This window comes from Pezoporus occidentalis, unplaced genomic scaffold (assembly GCF_034315485.1).
Source record: "Pezoporus occidentalis ecotype Australia unplaced genomic scaffold, CSIRO_AGI_Poc_V1 ctg61, whole genome shotgun sequence".
NCBI lineage: Eukaryota > Metazoa > Chordata > Aves > Psittaciformes > Psittacidae > Pezoporus > Pezoporus occidentalis.
Window position 1 is genome coordinate 1,005,269 of NW_026915955.1, and position 23,991 is coordinate 1,029,259.

General features: G+C 39.6%; 1 protein-coding gene across 3 annotated transcripts in view; it reads left to right on the top strand.

Moving 5' to 3' along the window:
- ENPP1 (ectonucleotide pyrophosphatase/phosphodiesterase 1) overlaps positions 1 to 15,133 on the top strand; it is a 54,847-nt gene extending 39,714 nt beyond the window's left edge. For 2 of the 3 annotated variants that reach the window (XM_062639560.1, XM_062639561.1), the window contains 10 exons: positions 659 to 728; positions 3,792 to 3,879; positions 6,031 to 6,206; positions 6,733 to 6,784; positions 9,516 to 9,670; positions 10,448 to 10,583; positions 11,624 to 11,704; positions 12,720 to 12,852; positions 13,578 to 13,734; positions 14,576 to 15,133. In XM_062639560.1, the coding sequence (XP_062495544.1) occupies positions 659 to 728; positions 3,792 to 3,879; positions 6,031 to 6,206; positions 6,733 to 6,784; positions 9,516 to 9,670; positions 10,448 to 10,583; positions 11,624 to 11,704; positions 12,720 to 12,852; positions 13,578 to 13,734; positions 14,576 to 14,743 (1,216 nt within the window). In that variant the 3' untranslated portion in view covers positions 14,744 to 15,133. Of the gene's footprint in view, positions 1 to 658; positions 729 to 3,791; positions 3,880 to 6,030; positions 6,207 to 6,732; positions 6,785 to 9,515; positions 9,671 to 10,447; positions 10,584 to 11,623; positions 11,705 to 12,719; positions 12,853 to 13,577; positions 13,735 to 14,575 lie in introns of those variants that run through there. The other variant, XM_062639562.1, reaches the window with a different exon arrangement.
- The last annotated feature ends 8,858 nt before the right edge of the window (positions 15,134 to 23,991 follow it).

Below are 23,991 nucleotides of genomic sequence, written 5' to 3' on the forward strand. Positions count from 1 at the left end.
CATGCTTTAGGAATTTTCAAAGTGAGTGTTGAAAGCTAAGCATGTGCTTAACTACTTAGTCGAATCAGTCTTTTGAATGATCCACTGGAATGTATTGAATTTACTGGGCCTGCTATTATTAGTTACATGTTCTGACCAATGACTTTACAAGTCCCAGAACAATAGCATCTGCTATAATAATATAATTTTGAACACCTCTGTTCAAAAACCAAAAGGGTTTCAGTCTGTGTATTCAGTAAGTCCTGTTGTCTAACACTGTGAGCAAGTTTTTATTAAAAAACAAAGAAATATTAAGAATCTATTTGTATGAAGTACTGTGAAGTTCTGTTACCCGAATGACAGTGAAAATCTGTTACCCTAAGAACAAGCATTTTGTTTATCTGTAATCTGATATTTGGCTTTAAATTACTCTGAACATTTGCGAATTCCAAAGGGATAACATTTGCTGAGGAAACTATCTGCAGATAACATTTGCAGAAGAAGTTATTTTCAAGGCATTCTTTTCCAGAGCTTTCTGTTCTTTCTAAAGACTTTCTATTCCCTATGGACAAGCCTTTAAGAATCTTTAAATAGATACATGGACAGTGCATTACTGAATGCAGTTTATACTGATATGATTTATAAAGTGTGAGTTACAGAAACTGTGAATTTTTAATAGGAAACCGTTTGAGATTAAAAGATGTACAGGTGGATTCCATGGTTCAGACAATCGCTTCCCCAGTATGCAGGTGAGACTTAAACTTACATTAGCTCTTATTTTTAGCTCCTTTTATTTCTGAATGTTGTGTTTGCTGGTTGTGAGACTTAAGTTTTTAAAGATATGTAACATTATTCCATCTGCGAATAAAGAAATCAAGCATTTGTAGCATTCCTATTACGATGTGCTGGGTAACCAACAGAGGGTGGGATTCCACTGTCATAAGATTTGGGCAAAAACCCAACAGGACTTACCCCAGAGATTTCACTGTACTGTTAAGAGTCAAAATTGCACCAGTTTGGTTGGTTGTAACATTAAAAGCAGGAAAAGAGAGAACTTACCGAATCATCAACACAGTAATTGTAGGTCTTAAGAGAATTCAGATTGGAAGACCTCAGTAGGTCCCTAGTCCCACCTCTACTTAAAACACAGTCAGCTGTGAGATCACACCACGTTACTCAGGGCTTTACACAGTTGTCTTTGAAACTGCTAAGGATAGAGGCTCTACAGCTTCTAACCAACTCATTCCATCGCCCGACTGTTCTCCTGGTGTAAATCTGTTTAGTTATAGCCAGCCAGAACCTTTCTTGTTTCAGTTTATGCCTATTGTGTCTCTGCCTCCCACTGTGCAGCACTGAAGTGGCAGTCTCTTTGATGATGGGGGACTGCTGTTATGTCCACCTGAGGCAATTTCTTTTCCATTCTGAGCAAGTTCATCTTCCCAGGGCAGGAGCTTCAGCCCCCAGCCATCTTGGGGGTCCTCTACTGAATTTGTGATGATTCTTTATTGATGTCATTCCTTTATGTTGGAGGTGCAGAATCCTCATATGGCATAAAGAAATGCTGAGTAGAGAGGGATAATCCCTTACCTCAACCTGCTGGCTCAGCTTCTGTTTATACAGCATGCGATACTGCTGACCTTTGCTGCCAAGGTGTGCTGCTGGCTCATGTTCAGCTTGCTGTCCAGTTCTTTGCAAGCAAAGTTGTTCCCTAGCCGACCAGTCTCCATGGGCTGTACGGCTAGTCCATTCCTTGTTTTCTGGGTTGCCTAAGAACAGAAGTAACAAGTTTAAGCTGCAGTAAAGAAGAGTTGATTTGTTTATTAGAAAACTTCTTTTTTAAACCATTAGCGAGTACAACAGTTCGCCCTGGAAGTCTGTGGAGCTTCCACTGAAGGTGTTACTTAACAACTGGTCAGACAAGCATCTTTTGCAAAACACATAATTACTTTTGATCCTGTCTTTTGTGAAAGTTCACTAGATTATCTCCCAGCTCCGTAATTCTGCTGTGTCATGCTAGATTATGTATCGCTGTTCTGAGGTACAGGAGAAAGCATGTCAGTTGTTTAAAATAAGGAGAGTCCTGAAATTCTTCTCTTTAATGAGAAATGGGAAACATGAAATCAGATTCTTAGGCAGCTCCATCTAATTTGGGGAAGTCACTTAACCTATCCTCTGCTTTAGTTTCTGCTATCAAAACAATGAAAAGCAATACTTTTCATTTGAAATAGCTGTTTTTGAGGATGCAGTCCACTAACAGTTATGAGGTACTTGCTACTATTACAGTTAATATGTGTAAGCACATCTATATAGAGAGAACCCTCTATTTAAAAAATTACTGAAAGCAACTTTTATGAAGAAACCTACCTAGGCTATGTGAAGCATAGATTTCACTTAAAAGCCTAACTTTTCATGTCTTGTAGAATAATGTAGTGTTGGCATCAAACTGCTAGCCAAAAGCAGTGTTAATATTGTATCAGTTTACCCTTCCAGGCCTACTCTTTTTCCCCGATTTGACAATGAGAAACCTGTTGATAGGGTACCTGGTAATGGCTTACAACCAACAAGGCCACGTGATACCAAATGCCAGTTTTAGCATATTCTCTCTGCTACAGTTTGACTTGTGTAATTTGTTTTGTTCTGGGTTTTGTTCTGGTTCAAACTTTTTCCAGGCTTGTGATTGTCAGTTCATAAAAGCCCCAACTGGTCTTAAACCAAACATATTTTATCCTTTTGCGGCTAACATTATAGCAGCATGAATTTCATGCTCTGTAATTAACTAGTTCAACAGAAAGGAGGTAGCATGTTCCTGCCTCATCTGGTTCAAATTAGGCTTGTCAAGTAAATTATTAGCCTACAGTATCAACAGTTGCAGAATGTCAGCCTGAATTATGCTTTAATGTCAAAAAAAGAAGTTAGAGTTGAAGCTTTAATTTTTGCCATACAGCTATGAAGCCTGAGACAATTGCGTTGCAAAGAGCTTTGAGATCTTACACAGGAAGATGCTATGGAGTGCAAAACATCTATCACTCATTCAGTATCTTGATACCACAAATAAGATGAATATCTCAGGATAAGTTTAAAAACAGGTTTTTTTTAGGGGGGCAGCAGTTGAGTTAAGCATTTGCTACCCTTGCCTCCTTGTTCTTACTCCTGCAGCAAACCCTGCTCTATGCTGGTGTAAGCTTTGCATGGCTGCAGTGGTAAGTAGGTCGGAGAACTGAACCAGAAGGAAAAGAGACAGCAGGAAAGAAGTTTTTTGAGCTGGCTGTGTTCCTGGATCAGGTTTGCTGTATGGCTACACAATAACTTGTGCCAATACAGCTCGGGAAGTGGTTGCAAGAAGAAAGAACAGCTGCAAACCAGGCGTAGAAGCCTAGGATCTTGCCTTTGCTTAAACCATTTAAAGCATTGCTACCAACAGATGTTTTTATAGCCTTAAGTCAAAAGCTTCCACCTTGTTTATAGGGCATGAAATGCGATGGCTATTTTGGGTCAACTTTTTCTGTTTATTAAATTCCTTCAAGCATTTAAGAAAATGAATTTAACTTCCTTAAAAGCAAAGAAGAGCAAGGTACATCATAAATGGCTGAAGGCAATTTTTTAAAGGCAACAATGAGACAGTTTCCTGATACTCTTACTACTATAAAAAACTATTCTTACTTTTTTAAAGAAAAATTTGTTTTTTGACTTGATCCGTACTATGCTGGTAAAGGTTAAGTTTTTAGCAGAAAATGCCCTCTGAATATGAAGATATTTTCCATTTTAACTTGTTCTAAACAGAGTTCCACTTTATTTTTCTCTGTAAATCCTAGGCTATCTTTATTGGGTTTGGACCAGGATTCAAGTTTCGTACTAAAGTTGATCCATTTGAAAACATTGAAGTATATAATTTAATGTGTGGTAAGTACAATTGATGGGGGTCATCTTTGTTCAGTAAAACATAATATCTTTTGGGCATTGTAAATCTTCTAATGGCAGGTTTTTAAGTGTCCTTAGAAATTTGTCCTTAAAACTCACTGCTCATTTTCACAAATAAAAAGCTGATTGTTTTTTGAGAAAGGTCCAGCCTTCTAAATGACTAACAGCTGTTTAGGATCTACTGGTCAGGCCACCTTACATCTCTCCTTTCCGCTGGTCACCCTGTGTACTCCTCTGGCTGCTCCAGAGCTGGTAGTTTGACTCACCACTACTAAAACTGACTACTTTACAAGACTTTGAGAGACAAAGTTTTACCAAAGGGTTTGATCCAGAAAGCACAGGGATCACTGCACGTGCTTAAGATCAGTGGCAATATTCAGGTATACCATGTTTAAACCACGTGTTTAAATTCTTTGCTGGAATAGGAAATAGGCCATTGTCAGGAAGCCTGCCTTTTGCAGTCTTGCTTACTTTGCTGTCTTAGAATCATAGAATAGTTAGGGTTGGAAAGAACCTTAAGACCATCTAGTCTTCTTATGTCACAACTGATCTTGAACCTCCTCATGACCCTGATCTGTGTATTCTGCATAGGAGGGGTAAAGTCCTTACTGGCATCCCAGTGAAGCAGGTTCAGTAACAGATCAGATGTTTTTTAAGTGCAGTCGTCGAGGTCTAGATTTTCTATCCTGTATAGAAAGAATAATAGGGTGTGCAAAAGCCAGCACATTAACTTCCAGATAAGAGAATGAAGCAAGGTGACTTACTCAACCCTTTCCTTGTGCAGGGCTTAAATGCCTTCTGGACTGCAGAAAGGCATCTTCTTTCACATGTTTTTTTGGGCTCTAGTGTTTCTCTTGGAGGTGGCTGATTACATCTTCTTGCAAAATGTAGCCTGAGAAGAGAGTTTCCCATTTGTCCAACATCTCTCATCACTTAAAGTGCAAGCACCGGATATGTGCAACTGTCTTGTCTAAATAGGGGAATTTCAACTCAGGTTTTCCATGTTGCCAGACTTGGGGATTTCTGGGGCGTTGTGAATTCCTGGATACTCCACTTAAAATAATAGTAACGTAACCGTGTAATTTAGCTGCTGAAGTGGTGACCTGAGTTCCGGGACTGGTTCTGATTTGGTTTTTTGCAGCTTTGTGTGATATATTCATTGGAGCAGGGACTGCTAGGATAAGAAAGGCTGTTTTATTCTTCCAAAGAAAAGCAGCTTCATCTGGAGGAATGTCATTTCCTCCAGCTGAAGCTGTTTTGTCTGTTACAGGAGTGGTGCTGAACTTCCCTTCCTGCATGTGTTCAGTTCCCCATGCAGGAAGGGAAATTCAGCTCTAACTCTTGTGCTGTAGGTAGGTGATCTAGACACCAGCCTTTTGGATACAAGTGTGCCTGCTGTGTTTTGAAAATATCTTATTTCGTGGATTCCATATGAGTTAAGTGGAGAAACAACAAAACTATGAATGCTAGTGTGGATTAAGCGTGAAACAGAGCTTGAACTCTTCAGTATTTTGAAGGTGTCTGAAATATCTCCAAGCATTGGTGGTAGGCAGCTTCCAGTTGTTTGAGTTACTTTAATGGCAGATTTAGGTATTTAGGGTAGAGATGTTTTTCTGGTTAGGCTCCTTTTGTGACAATTTTGAATCTTAAAATTTTAGATGCAAGTGATGTTTTAGATGTAAGCAGAAACCTGTGTTCTGCCTAGGCTCTTTTATGGCTTTACTCTTCAGTGGTGCTTATGTGTTTAGTATTCATATAAGTAAAAAAAAATAATCCAAAACTAATAAACCAAAAATCCCCCAGACTTAACCCCCAAAGCTCCAATGTTACATAGCCATTAGTTTCATGTGTTTGAGACTGCCGTTCTGTCCGCCACTGCAAGTTTGGATTCTGGAAGTTCATTTCTCCTCAGATGTCAACCTCTGCCACTTTCTTGCACTTGTTCTGTCTCTTTTTACAAGCAGACTAATACTATCCTGAGCTCTAGCTGAGAACATGTGTGCTTTCCCTTTTGGGCATTGTGATCAGCAAGCAGGGCAGCTTTATTGACTCCCCCATCCTTGTAATCACAATAGAATCAGCAGTGTACCACAGTCTTTCTAATCCTGCTAATATCACTTGAATTCTTCATAGATTTGCTTGATTTGAAACCAGCCCCAAACAATGGAACTCATGGTCGCCTAAACCATCTGTTAAGGAATACTGTTTACACACCCCAACATCCCACAGAAACAAGCCATCCTTCTGAATGTTCTTTGGTGGGACAAAGAGCCTTCTCAGTGAGCCTTGGCTGCTCCTGCAGGACAGGGGTAAGTACTGAAGTTGTTAAAGTGGAGGCAGACAGCTGTGTTGTGTTCAAAGAATGAAACTCTCTGGATTCTCCTGTGTTTATCCACCAGCTGAGCAGTTCCCTATTGGTTTCAAAATCAAATCTTGCCTAGCTTTAGTGGGTACCAGCCTTTATTTGTATATCCATTTTTGCAGTCTGCTTATGTGAAGTCATATTCAGTTCTACAGAGCCTGGAAGATGCCGTAGAAGCAAGCATTGATGGGGAAAGCATTCAGTTCTTGCTTGCTTTACTGAATTATGCTGAAATTTCCCTTCTGTGAATGTTGTGCATTTGGGCTGTGGTTTTCAAGACTGTAGATTTGCCTTTGGCAAAACCAGTTTGCTTCTGGAAATTCTCCATAGCCTCTAGCCAATAGATGTCACAGTTATGTACAGTGCAAGGCAGATGTTACACTCAGTACTTTAAGTGTAGTAATGGCTCATAATATGCTTTGTAGGGCACTGATACTTAGTAGAATCTCACTGTTTTTGCTTTATAATTACAGGGCTTGCCAGTAAAGGATTTTCACCAGCGTTTAAATCTCACTGAAAAAGAAGGTAAGAACTTTAGCTATTAATATAAAATGTTAAAAAAGGTAGGAATTATTAAAATATGAAGTGTTTGTTAAACTTCTGAGCAACTCTCAAGTACTTTTAAATATTTGCTAGGGCTTGCTATAGTTCTGAGGCTTTCAAACATCATTTTACTGAACCCTTTGTTCTACAAATAAATGTGTATCCTACTCCATATGTCTTTATGGCATACATATTATCTGATACTTTTGACTTTTCTATCACTGAAGTAATGAGCATTTCAGGATAGGAAGCAAAAATGGTGTATAGGGAATGTGCATGTATGCACCTGAGAAGAAATCTGTGCAAATACTGACATCACAATGGCAGCATACTTTTAATGGAGCAAAAGGGGTATTTTATGTGGTTGAGTTATTATGTGGTTTGAAGCTTTTGCTTGTTTTATGTATGTTTTATTTCCATTTATTGAACATATCATGTTTGCGCTGCAATTTGCAAGGCTGTAGATGTGCTCCTGATTTGTAAAGCAGAGTAAACTATTTTGAGCATGTAGCAGGTAAGACAATAAATAAATCATGACAATTGTAAGCCAAAATAGAATCTAGCCCTTAGTGCTAATGCCTTAAAAGAAAATCAAGACAATTAGGCTGTCAGAAAGAGAAATAGGCTGAGACCTTGCCTTGTGAGTGTTCATAAAACCTTGGTTTTTATGCAGATAAACTCTATTTGGAAACACCTCACTGTAGGTCTCTGGTCTTAAATGCCAGTAACAGACAAGATCCAGTGCTTGCTGCTTATTCAGGGCTGATTTAAGGCTTCTGTTGGCTTGTGTAATTTGTCCTGGTAGAAAGAGCAGATAGAGCTTTCTTGAGTCTTTTCCACTAGCAGCACATCTCTTTAAAATGCATCCCAGAACCCTTTAAAAATAACTCTTTTAGAATTAACAATCATGAGAGCAGCAAGATGAAATCCAGTTAGTACAGTACAGCGTGCTTTCCCTGAAGCATGTAAGATGGATTCACAGGAACAGACTGCTGATGTGTAGGTGGATGTTTGAGTGCCTGCTGAACCTGGCTTTGAAGAAACATGGCAAGGCCAGGTACACAACCTACTTCGGTTCTTCTGTTTGGTACAAATAGGAACCTAAGTCTCTAAACCTACGATTCTGAAACAGTAAGAATTTGGCTTAGGTTATCAGTGAGAAGTGGCTTAGCACTAGTCTTAATAATTTCTTGAAGATGATGAAATTATTACTTTTAATTTGATATGAAAAGCACAATTACAGATAAAAGAATTATAGTAACCAGTTTAGATGATTCTTAGACTATTTAGAGCTTATTAGTTACCTCAGTTTGCATATTCCCTTATTGAATGTCATAACCTGACGACCTGTAAGAACAACATAATATCAACTGCATTTTTAATCTTATGAAAAAATGTTTAGTTTTTCCCTGGCGGGTTAGAAATAAATGTAATAATCTTGACATTTTCTTGTGTTGCGGAACTGCTGTGGAAAAAAACCTGCAGCATTCATTGCTCAATTTATTTTCCCATTTAAAACAATTATCTTGAAATTGTGGTTCTGCATAACTTGTGGATGGTAGTGACCTATTTAATGGACTACATGTTTTTACACCTTTGTTATAATTCCAGTTGTGTAATGATTGGAAATACTTGCATTTTCAAAGGCAAAGTAGTATTTTTATTTTAACATATTTCCATGATATGCTGGTTTTCCTCAAGTTTGTATTTTACATCAGAGAATTTAAAACTTGAAAACCTTCTTTTTGTTTCCAGTTGGCAAAAATGTAAATATTCAATGTTTTGATGAAATAGAAATGTACCTTGTGGGTTAAAACCCAAAACATTCTACTGATATTTGACTGCAGCAAATAATTGCAAGAGCATGTGTTTCTCATGACTCTATTTTGTCAGTTGTTTTTTCTTTAAGATAAATGGCATTGACTCTAAAGTAGTTATGTTGCTAACTGCCTTACTTTTCAGGTTCTAATGACATACCTTCTGCGAATTTTCAAAAGAAAGTCTTTACTCTTCATTGGATGCAGTAGTTTGCCAACAAATAGCCCATGCCTTGGCAAGGGTCTGCGAAAACCCCTGTGCAGTATTATGCATAAATATTTGGAGATCTCTATCTCTGTATACAAACTTTATAAAGAGAGGTGGTCCATGAGAAAGAGGGAGAAGGAAGGTTTTGACTATCACATTAATTATAAAGCAAGTCCTTGCATATCAGAAAATTCACCCAGCCCTTCACTGTATCGTTTATTTAAATCTCTATTTCTTAGTCCTGTAAATGTCACTTGTGCATATGACTTTGTGTTTTCTACTAAAATAGTCCCCTTAGCAAATTTCAAAACACCACAGTTGCTTTCTGTTCTATCTGAATGTTACTTAAAAGCAGTTCCCACATTGTATTTAAGTTGAAACACAAAGTCAACAAAGATTCTAACTTAGATCCATCTCCTGTTTTAAATGGCAAACTGTTTTGTTTTAAATATAAGCTTAATTTGTACAGCGTAAGTTTAAATGATTGCTTTATACTTGCTTTGTCATTTATTTTCTTAGCATAGAAACTCTTCCTTTGACATAAGAATGACAATCTTTTTCTTTAGTTACTGTGCCTTTTCTATTTGAAAATTGGAAATTGAGGCAAACATATTGAGGGTGTATAAAAGAGGAAGATGCTTAATAACCATTATTGATTGAAGTGTAACAAGCACTATTTCTGCCACAGTTAAGAAGATAGAGGAGCTTACTTTGCCCTATGGACGGCCCAGGGTTCTGCAAAAGAGCCATAATTACTGTCTTCTTTATCATTACCGCTATGTGAGTGGGTACAGCAAGGACTACAGGATGTCTCTGTGGAGTGCATACTCTGTTAACAAAGATGTAAGTTGTTCCTGAATGCTTCTTAGATCTCACGATACTGTCTCCCAGGGAACTAAATAGAACCATATGTGATAAAAAGAGGAATTGTGTATGAACTTTACTGTCCTATGTTAGTAAGGACTGTCCTTGACTATTTAGTGCTTCTTGGAATGAGATGCAGTTTTGCCTTCAGAGGAAGCAAATCCTCCAGTAAGTGAGGAGCCCATTGCCTTTCATAGAGAAGCCCTATGAGTCTGCACTGGCTTACTGATTGGCAGTGTAGGTCTGCCATAGCAGTCTGCCAGTGCTGTTCTTAAAGTCTGGGCTCAACACCAGTTTCATGGTCTTAAAGAAGTGTTTGTAATGTGGCAGGGCCGTTTGCTTGATGCTAAATATATTGAGGTTAGTGGCATGAAGCTACCAGTTAATCTGAACAAGTGGCCTAGTGGAGAGAGATGGTAACACATCTTGTTGCCTCTGCTAGCCTGAATGGACAAGTACATTTACAGTGTATCAGGTTATCTTTAATGGGCACCTCTAGATTCTCATTTGGAAGATGATATTCTCAAGTTGAGTAAAATGCTGCAGTTCACTTTGTTTCCAAAATATACAAAATAGATGGGAGGGCTCATTTTCCACTGACAATAGAGGAACATTTCTTGCATTTTAGTTAACAGCCTTCATGTATTTAAAGGCAGTTGCAGCTAAATACTGAGCATTCTGCAGTCCCCCACACTGAAGAGAATTATCGTATGTCAACTATCTGTTTTACTGTTGATACTTTCTTCTCATCAATAGGACAAATGGGTTTCTGATACAGAAAATACCTCCAGTTGTTTACACAAGGATGCTCGTATTTCTTTTAATCATAACCAGACGTGTTTGTTTTACAACAATCATCCTCGCCTAACTTATGGATTCCTTTCTCCTCCAAGTAAGTATGTTGCCTTCATTGTACTGCATATCTGATTTAAATGATTTGTAATGTAGTAGGTATAGTCCATTATAGATGTTCCTGATAACTAATCAGAGTATAGAGCAGTAGTTGCTGAATTGTTGCTGTTCAGCATATGCAAAAGAAGAACATTTTAGGCACTTCAGCAGTTAGTGGGTTGTCCGAGGTCACTTAGTACTTTCCAAAAGCTTTGGAATTTACCAGGTTTCTAAAGTGGCATCTCATAGAAGAAACTGGAAGGAGCATCTAAACCTTGAGTCAAGTCTGACAAGCTAGTAAATTGCAAATTCACTTTGTGAGAGGGGTGTTACTTGGAAACACCCAAAACGTGTTTGGATGGAAACATCCAAAGTAAAATTTAGGGATGTTTCACTTAGTAAAAAACCTGCCTTGATAAGTTTATTTTCTATTTGAAATATACTGTTGTGTGCCATATGTGGTCTTTAGTAAAGCAATTCATTACTGATCTGAAGAACATAGCTCTGATTCTCAAACATGTTACAAAATATTTATCTGTTTGTAAGTCGTTATATTGTTTGTGAATTGTTGCTGAGCTGGTTTGGAAGCAGTTTACATTGACTTTACTGCATAAAGTATTGAGTAGTAGGTTATTTAAACATCCATATCAAATGTAATTTGTTAAGGTCTGTTAGAGCTCCTATTTTTATGCCTAGATTTAGCAGTCAGAGCAAATTGGTCTGACACTCATGAAGTGAATTTTACTCCCTTCCCCACAATTGAAAAGTCTGTTCTGGTATTTTTAAATCTCACAAAAACTTGTCCATTGTACCTCTGAAAAGAGCAGTTGCTGCTGCTGGTGCTGCTGAGATTATTTATTTTGGATGGGAAACAGCATGTACTGAAGTTAGCACTTAGACCCACATCACCTTTGGAAAGTGAAGTTAGGTCAGCTCCACTTTAACTTTTACACTTTAACTTTTTACACCAGTCTTTTGAAGCATGAAAATGCAAGCTTAAAGTAACAAATCCAAGTAATTAATTGCTTTTTTTCGTTTTAGATTTCATGGTAGATAGAAAAAAACATCAGTATGATGCCTTGCTTACTAGCAACATTGTGCCAATGTATCCCGCATTTAAAGGTATTTATTTATATGCGTATTTTGTATGCACAGTTGAATCTTAGAAAGACTACTGTTTTTTTATTGTTTGTTTTTGGTTTTGTTTTTTTTTTTGCTTGCTTCCAAACCATGCAAATGATTCCTGCTTCAACTGTCTCTGTAAAATAAGATCTCCCTCAACTGCGGGCTTCTTACCTCAATGAAAAGTTCCCAGAAGTAGGATTATCAGTTTTGTGAAAAAGGCCCACCATTGTGAGCTTACGATTCCTAATCAACTGGCTCATTACATGGGAACATAGTGCAAGACATTTAATGTCTGACATCTTACCTTTTCCTGCCTACCTAAACGGGGTTTTAAACTGAATATGCTCTAGAGAACCCCAATGCCATATATAATTGTGTGAGTTAAATTACTTTCAAATTCAGAGATGTCTTCTAAATTCAGATGGGCTTCCAGGCAAGAGTCTAGGGCCTCAGTTACTAAGGAAACAGGATAATAATGATGTCTCAGAAAAAATATGAAGACCTGGCATTCTTGGGTGAGGGGGATTAAGCATTTTCCTAGTGAAAAAAAAGGGTAGCATTTCCTCTGGACAAAGAAATATCCTGTTTTGTAACAGAGTAGAGGTCGACACTTAACTGTAATTAAAAATATCATATTGGTACTTCACAGCTCATAGGTGTGGGTGACAAAGCTATCCAGGCCAATTTGGTAGTGTGGCAAGACACAGGTTGCCTTCCCTCCTCTAGCTTCTCTGCAATTTGCATTCCAGTGACAGAAACCCAAGGACACAAGGGAGCAGCATCACTATGACTCAGTCAGGTTTGTGGTTAGGGTAGCTGTGAAACCACAATGTCAGGAGATACTGCAGTGCATGCTGCTGCTCAGTTAGATGCAACCTTTAAAAACTATAAACAGCTGTATAATTATTTTCCTAGCTTATCATGTCTATTTATATTCCTGAAAAATCTGCACAGTTGTATTAACAGATTCTACCTTGGATATGTGTTTCCCACTTCCATTACTGTGTTTCAGTGTTATGGAACTACTTTCATCAATACCTGCTACCTGAATATGCTGCAGCCAGGAATGGTATCAATGTAGTCAGTGGTCCTGTGTTTGATTATGACTCTGATGGGCTCTATGATACTCCAGCAAAAGTGAAAAGGTGGGAACCTTTCCACATTCTAATGCTTTGTTTCTTTCTCCTATTAGTGGTCAAAAAGCAATTATATTTGTTATCGAGAAAAGCATCTTGTGGAGGTGGGCCCTTGTCAGGTTGTATCAGTTCAGAGGGACAGAGACAAATAGCCCTAAGCAGGTACGGAAGTGTAAAGCTTAAAAATAAGCTGCAAGCACATAGAGAAAATGCACCCTCAAAATGTGTCATCCTAAACTCTGAAAGTGAAGTGTAAGAGCAGCTGTTGCATGTGGAAAAATGTCTGCTAGCCTGAAATCTTTTGATATTGACTCTAGGAGCAGACAAGGCAGGGGCTTGTCCCTGGTGGCATGGTTGGCACTTCCTGACCTGGCAGCGTTCCACTACAAAGCTGTGAATGCAAATAAACTAGTTAGCAAAATTGGTTCAAGCCAGCAGGCAGGTGGTTTTCTGGATTCTGGCTGAACTCTCTATGTACTGTGGATTCTTAAGGCATTTTTATGATAAATCAGTTTGTTATACCTCATCAAACCTGTTACTCAGATCAGCCTACAAGCCGAACTGAATTTGCAAAATAGTAATCTGGAATTTTCCTTCCTAACGGCCTAAGCTTTCTTTGGGCTAAAAAAGTGGATTGCTAAAACTGATATGGCAGAATATACCTGATTTGCTGTCATTGTTCTTGGTGCAAGTATGGTTTGATGAATTTTACAGAGCAGTCTTTTGTGTTTCAGACACCCCAGTAATTCAGAAGTTCCAGTTCCAACTCACTTCTTCATTGTGCTGACTAGTTGTAAAAATACTTCTGAAACTCCTCTGGACTGTGAAGGGTCTCTAGATGTCTTGTCTTTCATTGTACCTCACAGAGAAGACAACAGTGAAAGCTGTGCAGTAAGTAGTCTATTCAGTCCCCACATACATCTGAAGTCAGGCTTGAACTTGTTTTGCTTGGAAATTAACTAGTAAGACTGTAAAAATGTGGCAGTCTATCATGATCATCTTGAGAGAGAAAACAATAGTTCTGTAAACAGAGGTATGTTGAAGCCTGTATATATCTTCAAATGTGAAAATAGGTGTTCCCTGTTTAAAGAGCAAAACTTCGTGCTATCAGAGCAGAGTCAGAGTATTTAGAGACCATTGTGATACACGCACAGACTTCTGCAGCACAAATATCCAGTCAACAGCTGAGAAGGATGAAGAACTTCTGGGATAAGATGAGTCATCCACAAAGGAAGGTCAGTGCTAGGCCAAATGTGTACTCAAAGGGAGAAGACAGATGTTCCTGAAGAACATCGGTTGCTTCTAGTTGAGACTTTGAAATTGTGATTGGAATGCACACAGCTATGCTCCACATAAGCCAGAACAAAGCATGGAAAGTGTGTTGACCTATCCTACAGCAAAGTATGACACAACTTGCTGCCCAAGTCAGGCTCAGAAATAGTTTTATCATAGATGTTGGATAGATGCTGGACATCACCTCCTATTCCACATTATTGCCAACTTCTTCTAGTGCAGCAACACGGTCTGTGTAATTAAGGAAGTAACAACAAGTATTAAATTCAGGCAAGCTTATAGCTATTTTTAAGTCAGTGTTCTCTATTTGTTAGATGCTTGCCAACAGCGACTGCTTTCTGTTTCTATGAAATGTCAAAATGTCTTTTGCTAACTTATTATATATATGTAACAAAAAAGATGGTTTACAATCTCTTCTTTTCCTCCTCTGTCCCAATAGGATGGCAAATCTGAGTCCATGTGGGTTGAAGAGAGAATGAAGTTTCATACAGCTCGGGTCAGAGATATAGAATTACTTACTGGACTCAGCTTCTATCAAGACAGAAAACAGCCAGTAGCTGAAATTTTACAGTTAAAAACATATTTACCAGCTTTTGAAAGGGTCTGATTTTTTTTTTTCCCTATGGAATGTTGTTATCCATTTCACAACTGATTTGTAAATAGACTGGTTTTAATTAATGAAAACTTTTCTTTTTAATAAGCTGGAACATTTATTGAACTTTTGACCAAAATGCCAGTAGGGAGGAGAGTGGGTGCCGTATTTCTATCTCAGGGACTCCTGGTGGACTATGTGTGAAACACAGGATGGCAGCTCCTGTCATTCCCACTTGAATGTGGTAGAACCATGTCCATTATTAAATGTTAACAGCCTTTGATCATCACAGTCTGAGACACGAACAAAAATGTTATCTTTTATATGCACTGGAGAGGGAAAAGTTTATAAAGCATGAATTATGATCAGTATTCTACTTTCAAATATAAATACTTAACAAATACAGTTCTGGGAAATAACTACATTCTTGGTGACCACTGAGTCACCACTAGTGACCATTGAGTCCTCACAAGGAGTGAGGACTTCTCACTCCAATTTTCCTTGAAGCATGAATTATATCCTGAGCTTTGGCTCTTATAAAATAATGGTTTGATGAACTAATGCTAAGCTAGTAGGATTGGCAACTGAAACTTCCACAGCGCAGAAAAGATGCCTGGCTAAAGTTGTGTTGTCTGGGAAGCCTTGATATGTTGCTGCCCCCTGGTGTCTCCGACACCTAAGGAGAACTTGATGCACAGTTTGCATGTTGTTCAGTGCATCCTCAGGTTAAGCAGGAATTGTATGCATCAAGTCACCTGCAAATCACAAGAAATTAATTCAGGAATATCTCTGAGCTCCCAGAAACAATTATAACGATTCTGTGATCTTACTTCAAATTAAACTTCAATTCGCTGCAAAGATTTTGCTTTCTTGAAGCAAAGATGTCTTTCTCAATTTGGTGAATAATTTTGTCAGCTGCAGTTCTGAAAACCCATTTTTGTCAAGAAAAGGTAATTTTTGCCCTGATTGTTTCTTTATTTAGACTGCTAAGATTGTCATCTGTAATGGCACGTCTCATCACTGCAGTAGATGCTCGCAGGCCATTCACTTGTCTGTTGGTGACAAATGACCAGAACAGAGCTGCATTTGTAGCTGTCTTTAGTGCACTATCATCCAAATTACAACTTGCATAAGTTTCCCATCTTGAATGCAGACATGGCCAGATGTAAATTCTGAAGAAGCATGTAATGAGCTTTCTTGGAAACTTTCAGGCTACACAATCAGCTGCTACAGGCACTCAGGAGTGTAGGAACTCCCTCCTTTTCCAGTACACATGCAATCACCTTCATAATTCTCCCACTCTCTCTAAAGCTGATGAGCCAAAATTGGCTCTGTTTATATATAAAGTTTGGCATAGTCAATTACACATTTATGCTCTTATTTAAAGAGAAGAAAATACGTCACGCACAAGTATGTTAGAAGAATGAAGAGCCTGTGACTGAGCAGAGAGATATTTTGCATTGCAGCTTGGTCAGGGGATGTAGAAGGCTAGATTCGAAGCCTGTTGGAAGTCAATAGAAGCTTTTCCATTAGCTTCAGTTTGAGTGGGCTGAAATCCTGGGACCATTTTTTCTTTTAACCAAATGTATTTTCTTTATCTTCTGTTACAAGCTTGATATTTTTTTTTTTTCCCCCTGAAGTAGTTTCACTGTGTGAAATTCAAATGTGTTTGTAGCAACCTCACATTATGATATGACTGTGACAGCATTATTCAGTGTAACTGCTTTGTAACATTGCCTGTGACCAATAAAACCATCGGAAGTAGTATGTTGTTCATGACCCTTTCTGTACCAAATGCTGCTGGCTAGCTGAAACAGTGGTGCAGATATACAGCACTATTTTGCATTATTTTGGAGGTGTGTGGAGGGAGTTGCTTCAATGCCTGCTCTTTGAGTTGAAAATAACTTCTCCTCCAGCTGGAATATTGAGGTTATTATTGAAAGCATTCATTGTTGAAGGGGAAGGTAGGAAGAAAGATGGTGAAGATGTTCTTAAATTCTTTTTAGAACTGGCAGTGTCTCCTGAATGCAAATGACAGATGTTAACATCTTCAGAAAGTGAAGCATTGCCAGTTAAGAGGCAGGCTAGCCTAGCTCTTGGGTAAAGATGGAACAGGGTAGGCTTCAAGCAAGTGATTTTGGAAGGGAGAGAGCTGTGAAACCTACTATGGTCATCAAGAGAGGGTACTGGCTGAGAGGGTTTTGGCACATGGCTTTGCCAGAAATTGGCAAGTCAACTTGACAAGGAAGAGAGCTATCCTGTTTTAAACTTAGTGCAAATAGTTTTGCTTCTTTTATTTCTTCATCTTTGCTTTTTTAGAAACATCTGTAGTAGTGGTGGCAGAGCACTCTGAATAATTGCGGGTGCTAGTCATGGTGTCGAGTGGCTGGTGACACCCCAGGATGGCAGATACTGAACTGTGGTTTTGAAGTCCAGTGGGCCCCAAGGAGCATGCTGTGGCCACTGTCAAACTCATAATTCTGCAAAAAAATTACAACTTTGTCTATCTGGATGTAAAATATTTTGTTTCAGTTGAGGTATCAGAGCCCCAGTGAGCTTTCTTAGTAGATGACGCTGGAAGGTGTCAGAGCAACTTTGTCATGATGTGACTGTCAGCATTATTCAATGTAACTGCTGCTTAATTTCAGCTGCTGCATCGTCTGGCCTTCTTTGGGGTAAAAAAAGATAGTGGAGGAGCAGACTAAAGGTCATCAGTCTGGATGTGCCTACCAGTGTCATGTGTCACCAGGCCTTCCCAGGGAAAGCACTAGGAGATACTGTAAGCTGTAGTTGGTGCCCAACTATTACTGTGAAGGTGCTGACCAGTTTCCATGTCCTAAGCAATAATATTTGCTTAGGATGAGGAAAGGATAACTGAAGAAGGGAGTAATAGGAGCCTTCACAGACATTAAAGATTGTTTCAGGGTCAACAGAGTGAATCATGGAACACTAGGCTGGGAGGGACTTCAAGGATCATCTGGTCCAACCTTTCTAGGCAAAGCATGACCTAGACTAGATGTCCCAGCATCCTGTCCAGCTGAATCTTAGAAGTGCCTAGTGTTGAGGAATCCAACGCTTCCCTGGGGAGATTATTCCAGTGGCTGGCTGTTCTGATTGTGAAAAATACTCCTCTTGTGTCTGGTTGGAATCTTTCTAGGAGTAATGTGTGCCCATCACTCCTTGTCTTTTCCATGTGTCTCCTTATAAAAAGGGAGTCGCATTCTTTTCTGTAGCCACCCTTTAATTACTAGCTTTGCTGCTGATATAAATGCATGTGGAGTTGTGCCTTCAGAGGTATTCAGGTGGTACAGATTTATATTGCTGGCTGCTCCAGTCAGTAACAGCAAGGTAATTAATTTGACTAATGTGTTACAGGCTTCTTGCTCTTATTTATCTCAGGATTCACTTGTCTTTTAAGAAAATGAAGCAATACCTAACTGCCTGTATTTGAGATGGTCCTGTTCTGGTAAATTCTCTTTTCGATGCATCCGGCATCCACTAAATGACTGTGTCCAGCACAGTGCACAATAGCTGTCTGCTAACGGCACCTCCCAGAGGCTGCCCTGTCTCATCCGGTGAGTGGGTGGCCTGGGCTTCTTCCTTTCCTTAGTCTGAGGAGGCTCAAAGTACAAAATTATCCCCTTAAATACAAGGTTATAAACTGGCCTTGGCAAGCTGGGAGGAGCTACCCCTCTGTTGCATGTGAGGGCACCCACTTTTCCAGGAAAATGAGATTCATGGGGATCAGAAGGCAAAAAGGAATGTAAGAGAAAGCCTAAATCTGTGACTCTGTGGTTAGGGCAGTCAGCTGGGAGGAAAGATCTCATTTCTGTTGCTGAGGTGGCACCTGTGCCAGGATGAGTTGCTGATCGTACCGCTTGGGAGTGGATGTTCAGGGGTGACAGCACTGTAAGGGACATCTGCTGCATGGCCACAGGACAGCTGCTCTAACAGTTTGTGCCCACAGCAGCACTGTTACCGACAGCCGGAAACTATCCCAGGACTCAGGGTGAAGGCTTTGCTCAGCTCTTTTACTGCTGTGCAAACTGTTTGCCCCTCTGAGGAATTCAGGGATAGCGTCTGTGTGAGCCCAGCAACTTGCTAAAGCAGAAGTTTCCAAATATTTTTGTTTGGGTACCACCATCGCTAGTGGCAGCAGCAGCATCTGCTTGCCTTCGTACGCCTGGCAGCAATGTCTGGGAGGTGCTGGAGCACCAAACTGAGGTGGCTTGTGTACCATGAGCAGTATGTCTACTGTAATTTGGGAACCTCTGTACTACAGGAAACCAGTCCAGGTTTGGCATCCTGTGACTCAGACTCCCTTGGAAAGGAGTCCAGTGCCTCACTGAACCTCTGTGAGTCACCACACAGGCCTTGAGACTCAGGAAAGGCTGCTATGGAGACTATGGACAAACTTGCAATAATTATGGAAGCTTGGCAACAGATTTTAGAAGATGCCATTGCAAATTACCAAATTCCTACTCAGCCACAACATGTGTTAAATGAGTGTTGCCCTTTATTGCAGGTTTGGTCCTTTCTATTTTTAGTTTCTCTGCTGAAATAAATACAGTGGGATGGAAAAATCTGGAGTTGCCCCAAAGCTCATGATCACTCTCACCTGATGAGAAGACAGTGGAAGCACCCTTTGGTCATGTCCATAAGGCACATATGCATGGCTAAAAGTTGGCCTAGATGGCATGAGACTGCGTTCATGGCACTGGCAAAGCTGTTCTTCAGCACCAGTATCTGGGGCTTGAAAAAGGATTTGTTTCTGTCTCTTTGTATCTCTCTGTGCTGGAGGCCTTACCTTTGCCATCTGCATCTGTACCAGAGCTTTGAATTTCTGGGTGGTACAAAGGAGCTGCTTGAGGATGATGGATTCACTTTAAAAACTCATGCTTGCTGGCTGCATAAGATGGCACAGTCCACTACAAAATTTCAATTATACTCTTTGTATAGTGCTATAACTAGGTTTAAAACTTTACCTAGCCTCTTTACACTGGAGAATGTGTACACTGGGCTCTGCTGTTCAAAATAAATTATTCAGGGAGGTGAAAAGCTTGATAATCACTTATGAACTCATTTAACTTTGAAAAAATTGTGAATGTAGCTGCATTTGCTGGTGATATCTGGCCTTCTTCTGGTCTGATGTGAGATAACTGGGAAATGATCTGTTTTGCTCAGTGTACGTTTTCTATGGAAATATGGGCCTGTGGCAGTAGAAATCCAGGCAAGCCACTTGGAGATGAAACAGCCTTCCTAGGCTTTTTATGAAGTATTTCACATTCTTGCAATTAGCAAACATTCCTGCTACAATTTTTAGGGACAAGAGTACTGGGAAGACTAAATTGCTGAATTACAGAAAAAATTCTGCAGGAGAAGGTTATGCTATGATTATGGGAGTTATGCTAACTCCCACTGCTGGCTTCAACAGAGTAGAAATGCACTGTGACTCTGTATTAACCTCTTAATCACTGCAGGAATAATTGTTCTTAGGATACCTCACAGAAATAGACGTCATCTTGGAGCTTACATAATACAAACTAAGTGTCCATAGCTTTCTGCAAAAAAAAAAAAGGGAAAAACAAGAACAGCAAGTGTTTGACTCCAGGCCCCTTCTCCCCTTATACTACAAGATCAGAACACATTGCAGCCAAAATAGCCTGATTCACATGGGGGAGGTGGGGTGGTGTTATAACAATGAGCACTCAGAGGGAAGTCAGCTAATGGATTGGATGGTAAAGACTGTATTTTGATTAAGACAAGAAGTTTGGCTGCAGACTTCATGTTCCAGAGAACAGGACTTGGACTGACATGCAGTTCATATGGAGAAGAGTTTTCATTTGATAGAATACCTCTCAGTCTGTGTATAGGGCAAAACAGACAAACCTGGGGAGATCAGAAAACACCCCGAGAAAGAAAATTGTTAAACATATCCAGTAGCTGGCTTTAAGTCCTTATCAGGAGTTAGAATGACTTGCACACTCTGTCATCTGAGGTCATAGATAGCTTTAGCTCTGGGAAAAGAGTTGGTGACAGCAGTTCAGGTTCAGCAGCTTATGAAGTTTGCATTCATGTAGCCCCTTGACATGTAGCTCCTTGAATACAGAAAGTGCGGAGATTCCTGCAACATCTGGAATGAATCCTGTGCAATGACAATTTGTCAAAGTACCATGCATGCCAAACTAAAACTTATCAAAGATGGACATTTTTTGGCACTAAAGACATAATGGTGAACCCAAAGTATTACAAGAAAAAAAAATACATACAAGAAAAAGCCATGTGAAGCTTAATGTCAGAGTCCACAAAAGCACAGAGCTGTAGGTATTTCAGCAAGAGTGCAGCTATTCCGTTATTGAAAGGACATCAGAAGAGGGGCAGTGGTTTGTGAACTGGAGGGAACAGATCCACTAGTTGAGAACAATCATATGGCTTTTTGGAACAGAAAAAGAAATAAGCCTGGTTTGGCTGAAAAAACTTGGATAAAAACATAAAAAGGAAATTTTTCCCCCTGTTAATAAAAAGGTAAATTCTGCGGAGTTGGTAGATGGCAAGCATCTTCCTAAAGCCACATGTTTAAAACCAAAACATACATTAATTTTAGGCCTCTCTTTAGAAGATGGTTTTCTTAAAGAGGTAATATATATCATATTTTGATGGTATAAGAGGTGACACTTTGTGTTTATAGTTTTGATGGAGTGTGTGGATGATAATAATTTCAAAGCCATTCTGAAAATAGCCAGAACAGCAGTGCTAAGGCTGAATCACAACACAAAATACTTATATGGGGAACACAGTGATTGGGAGAAGTTTACCTGAGTATGCGTAGACCTAGATCGTTATTACTACTTAATAAAGGTGTTGTTCAAAAAGTTGTAAAAACCTTGCTTATTTGTGAAAGAAGCGTATGCACCTAACAAACATCCAGCATTTTATACTGCTTTTTTGAGCCTAAGTAATGTAGCTGTCCACGTACCAGACCCTGCTCTGCCATTCAACTGGGGGGCCAACTGCAGTAGAGAGGATCTGTAGGTTGAGGCACAGCAGCCCTCTTGCCCATTTGTATGACCAAACCAATTACACAGAAATGGGTCTCAAGTGAGGAGCTGGTTCTTACAGTAGGTTTGGGTTAGATTCAGAGCATCAGACTCAAAGTCCTATTTACCAGACCAAACCAACACAAGATGAACGCGACTCACTGTCTGTGCATGTTGAAGAAGTCAGGAGGGAAATGAGTTTCTCTTTCAACACTTTAACTCAAAGGCTTATTGTACCATAATTAGTCAACCAGAAAAAGAGACACAATTACGTAAGCTAATTTCATGGACTTCTAACAGATCCCTGACGCCTACATGTGAATCTGTAACCACCTAAGGAGGAGAAGAAAGCTCTGCTCATCCCAAAACTTGAACCTTGGAGGGTAGATTAGTTTTCAAGAAGCACGCAAGGTGAAACCCAAGACATTTAAAATATACTCTTTATTATTGCCTCTAATAAACAAACATCTCTTTTGGATGATTTTTCCAAGTACCTGTTGGTGGCAATTGTTGCGATACATTGTGACGTATTATTGTGATCTGTTCCTTCAGGATGGGTGCCATTGGGAAGTCAGAGGCTGCTGAGGGAGGGTCTGCAATGGGCTCCTCTTCTGCTGCTTGCTGCCAGTTCAAAGAATAGCAACAGCCCAAAGCAGGAGATGAAGGGGATCAGTGAGACCTCATCCTGTGACTTGTAGCTGGTTCCAGAGGAGTCTCAACTGCATGCATGGGTGGTTTTTTTTTTTCTGTATCTTTAATATAGGTAGCAATGATGTGCAAAATGTATAAGCATATGTCTAAGTAATGCATGGTGCTCAGACAGACCTGTGTAGCTATTATTTTAATACTTTCTGAGAAAATAAGAACTATTCCCTATATTCCAAACAATATGTTTAGCTCACACCATCCTTCTTAACAAAATATCATGAATTATTTCAAGTGAGAAACTAAACACCTACAGCCAAAACAAGCATAATGACCTTCCTTACCTTTATTTACACAGAGGGGAAGTTTTTGTACCTGGAGCACAAGGCTGCTGCTTTTGCTGCAGAGGAGCCACACGGTGTCAGTGTGATGCAGAGAAAGAGCGTCATCATCATCGCTGAGACCCGGCGCTAGGTCTGGCAGCCCTCTGCAGCACAGCCCGATGGCAGCCGGGTCCCGACACGGCCTACGCAGTACCCAGCACAGGATGTATTTGCTGTTTCAGGAGCTGCTAGCCTGATGCTTGTTCAGGTGGTGTATTAAGTACTATCTAGGTTTATTACTAGACTACATTGCCATACTTCCTACACCATCAAGAGCATCATGTAAATTAAATTATACACTCCAAAACTGCCTCATCAAAAAGGCAGTTTTTACCTAAATGCACTCATGAAATAAAATGACAGACTGACTTTTCCTTCCTCCTTGTTTTGAAGAAGGAGATAGACAAAATACAGGTGGCAATGGACAGTTCTTCACTTTCTGACTAAAGGACAGGCTGTTTCCTACCACCCCACAAGTTGCCCTGGTGTGAATATGCAGAGTACACACACACAAAAGAAAGACTGGTTTAGAGTAAGTCTAATAAATAATCTTTGAGACATCTTAGTCGAAACTGTTAACTATTTGGAACGAGAACATGCTGCCTCTCATAGTCAGCAGTCACTGTACAGCACAATGAGATTTTATCAGCCAGCATTATGTTTGCTTGTTTTGCTCTGATTTTAGTTGAGAGGGGCATTACATATGGCTCTGTGGTTGCTAGCAAATATACAGTTTCTAAATTGTTTTGTGATAAGGGCTGTGGAGAATGCCATTCAGGAGCCAAAGAAAACATTACATAAATAGCCTCTTATCTGCTTTATGAAATTAAAGCACTCTTAAGGATAGAGGAGTCTTAATTTCTGCATGTAAAAAGTCTATTAGTTCTTCATTCAGAAAGCAAGTTTTTATCCAGAGAGTCCTTGCATTCTACAGGCTGGCTGTACTTCCAAGCTTTGCAGAAGTCAGAAAAGCCAGAACTGAAAATTCCATGTTGACAAGCTCTAAAAGTCAGGTACTGTGGCTGTTAAGGAAAGGCAGGTAACATTGCCAATGCTTCTCTAACAGCATTTCATTGGGTATCTAGTCAAATAACTGTAAAACAAAACGGCACTTCCACAATGCTACCCATTAGTGCTACAGAACATAAGGATGAGCATCAGCACTAGGCCTGTAATGCAGCAAGCAAAGCCAAATGTT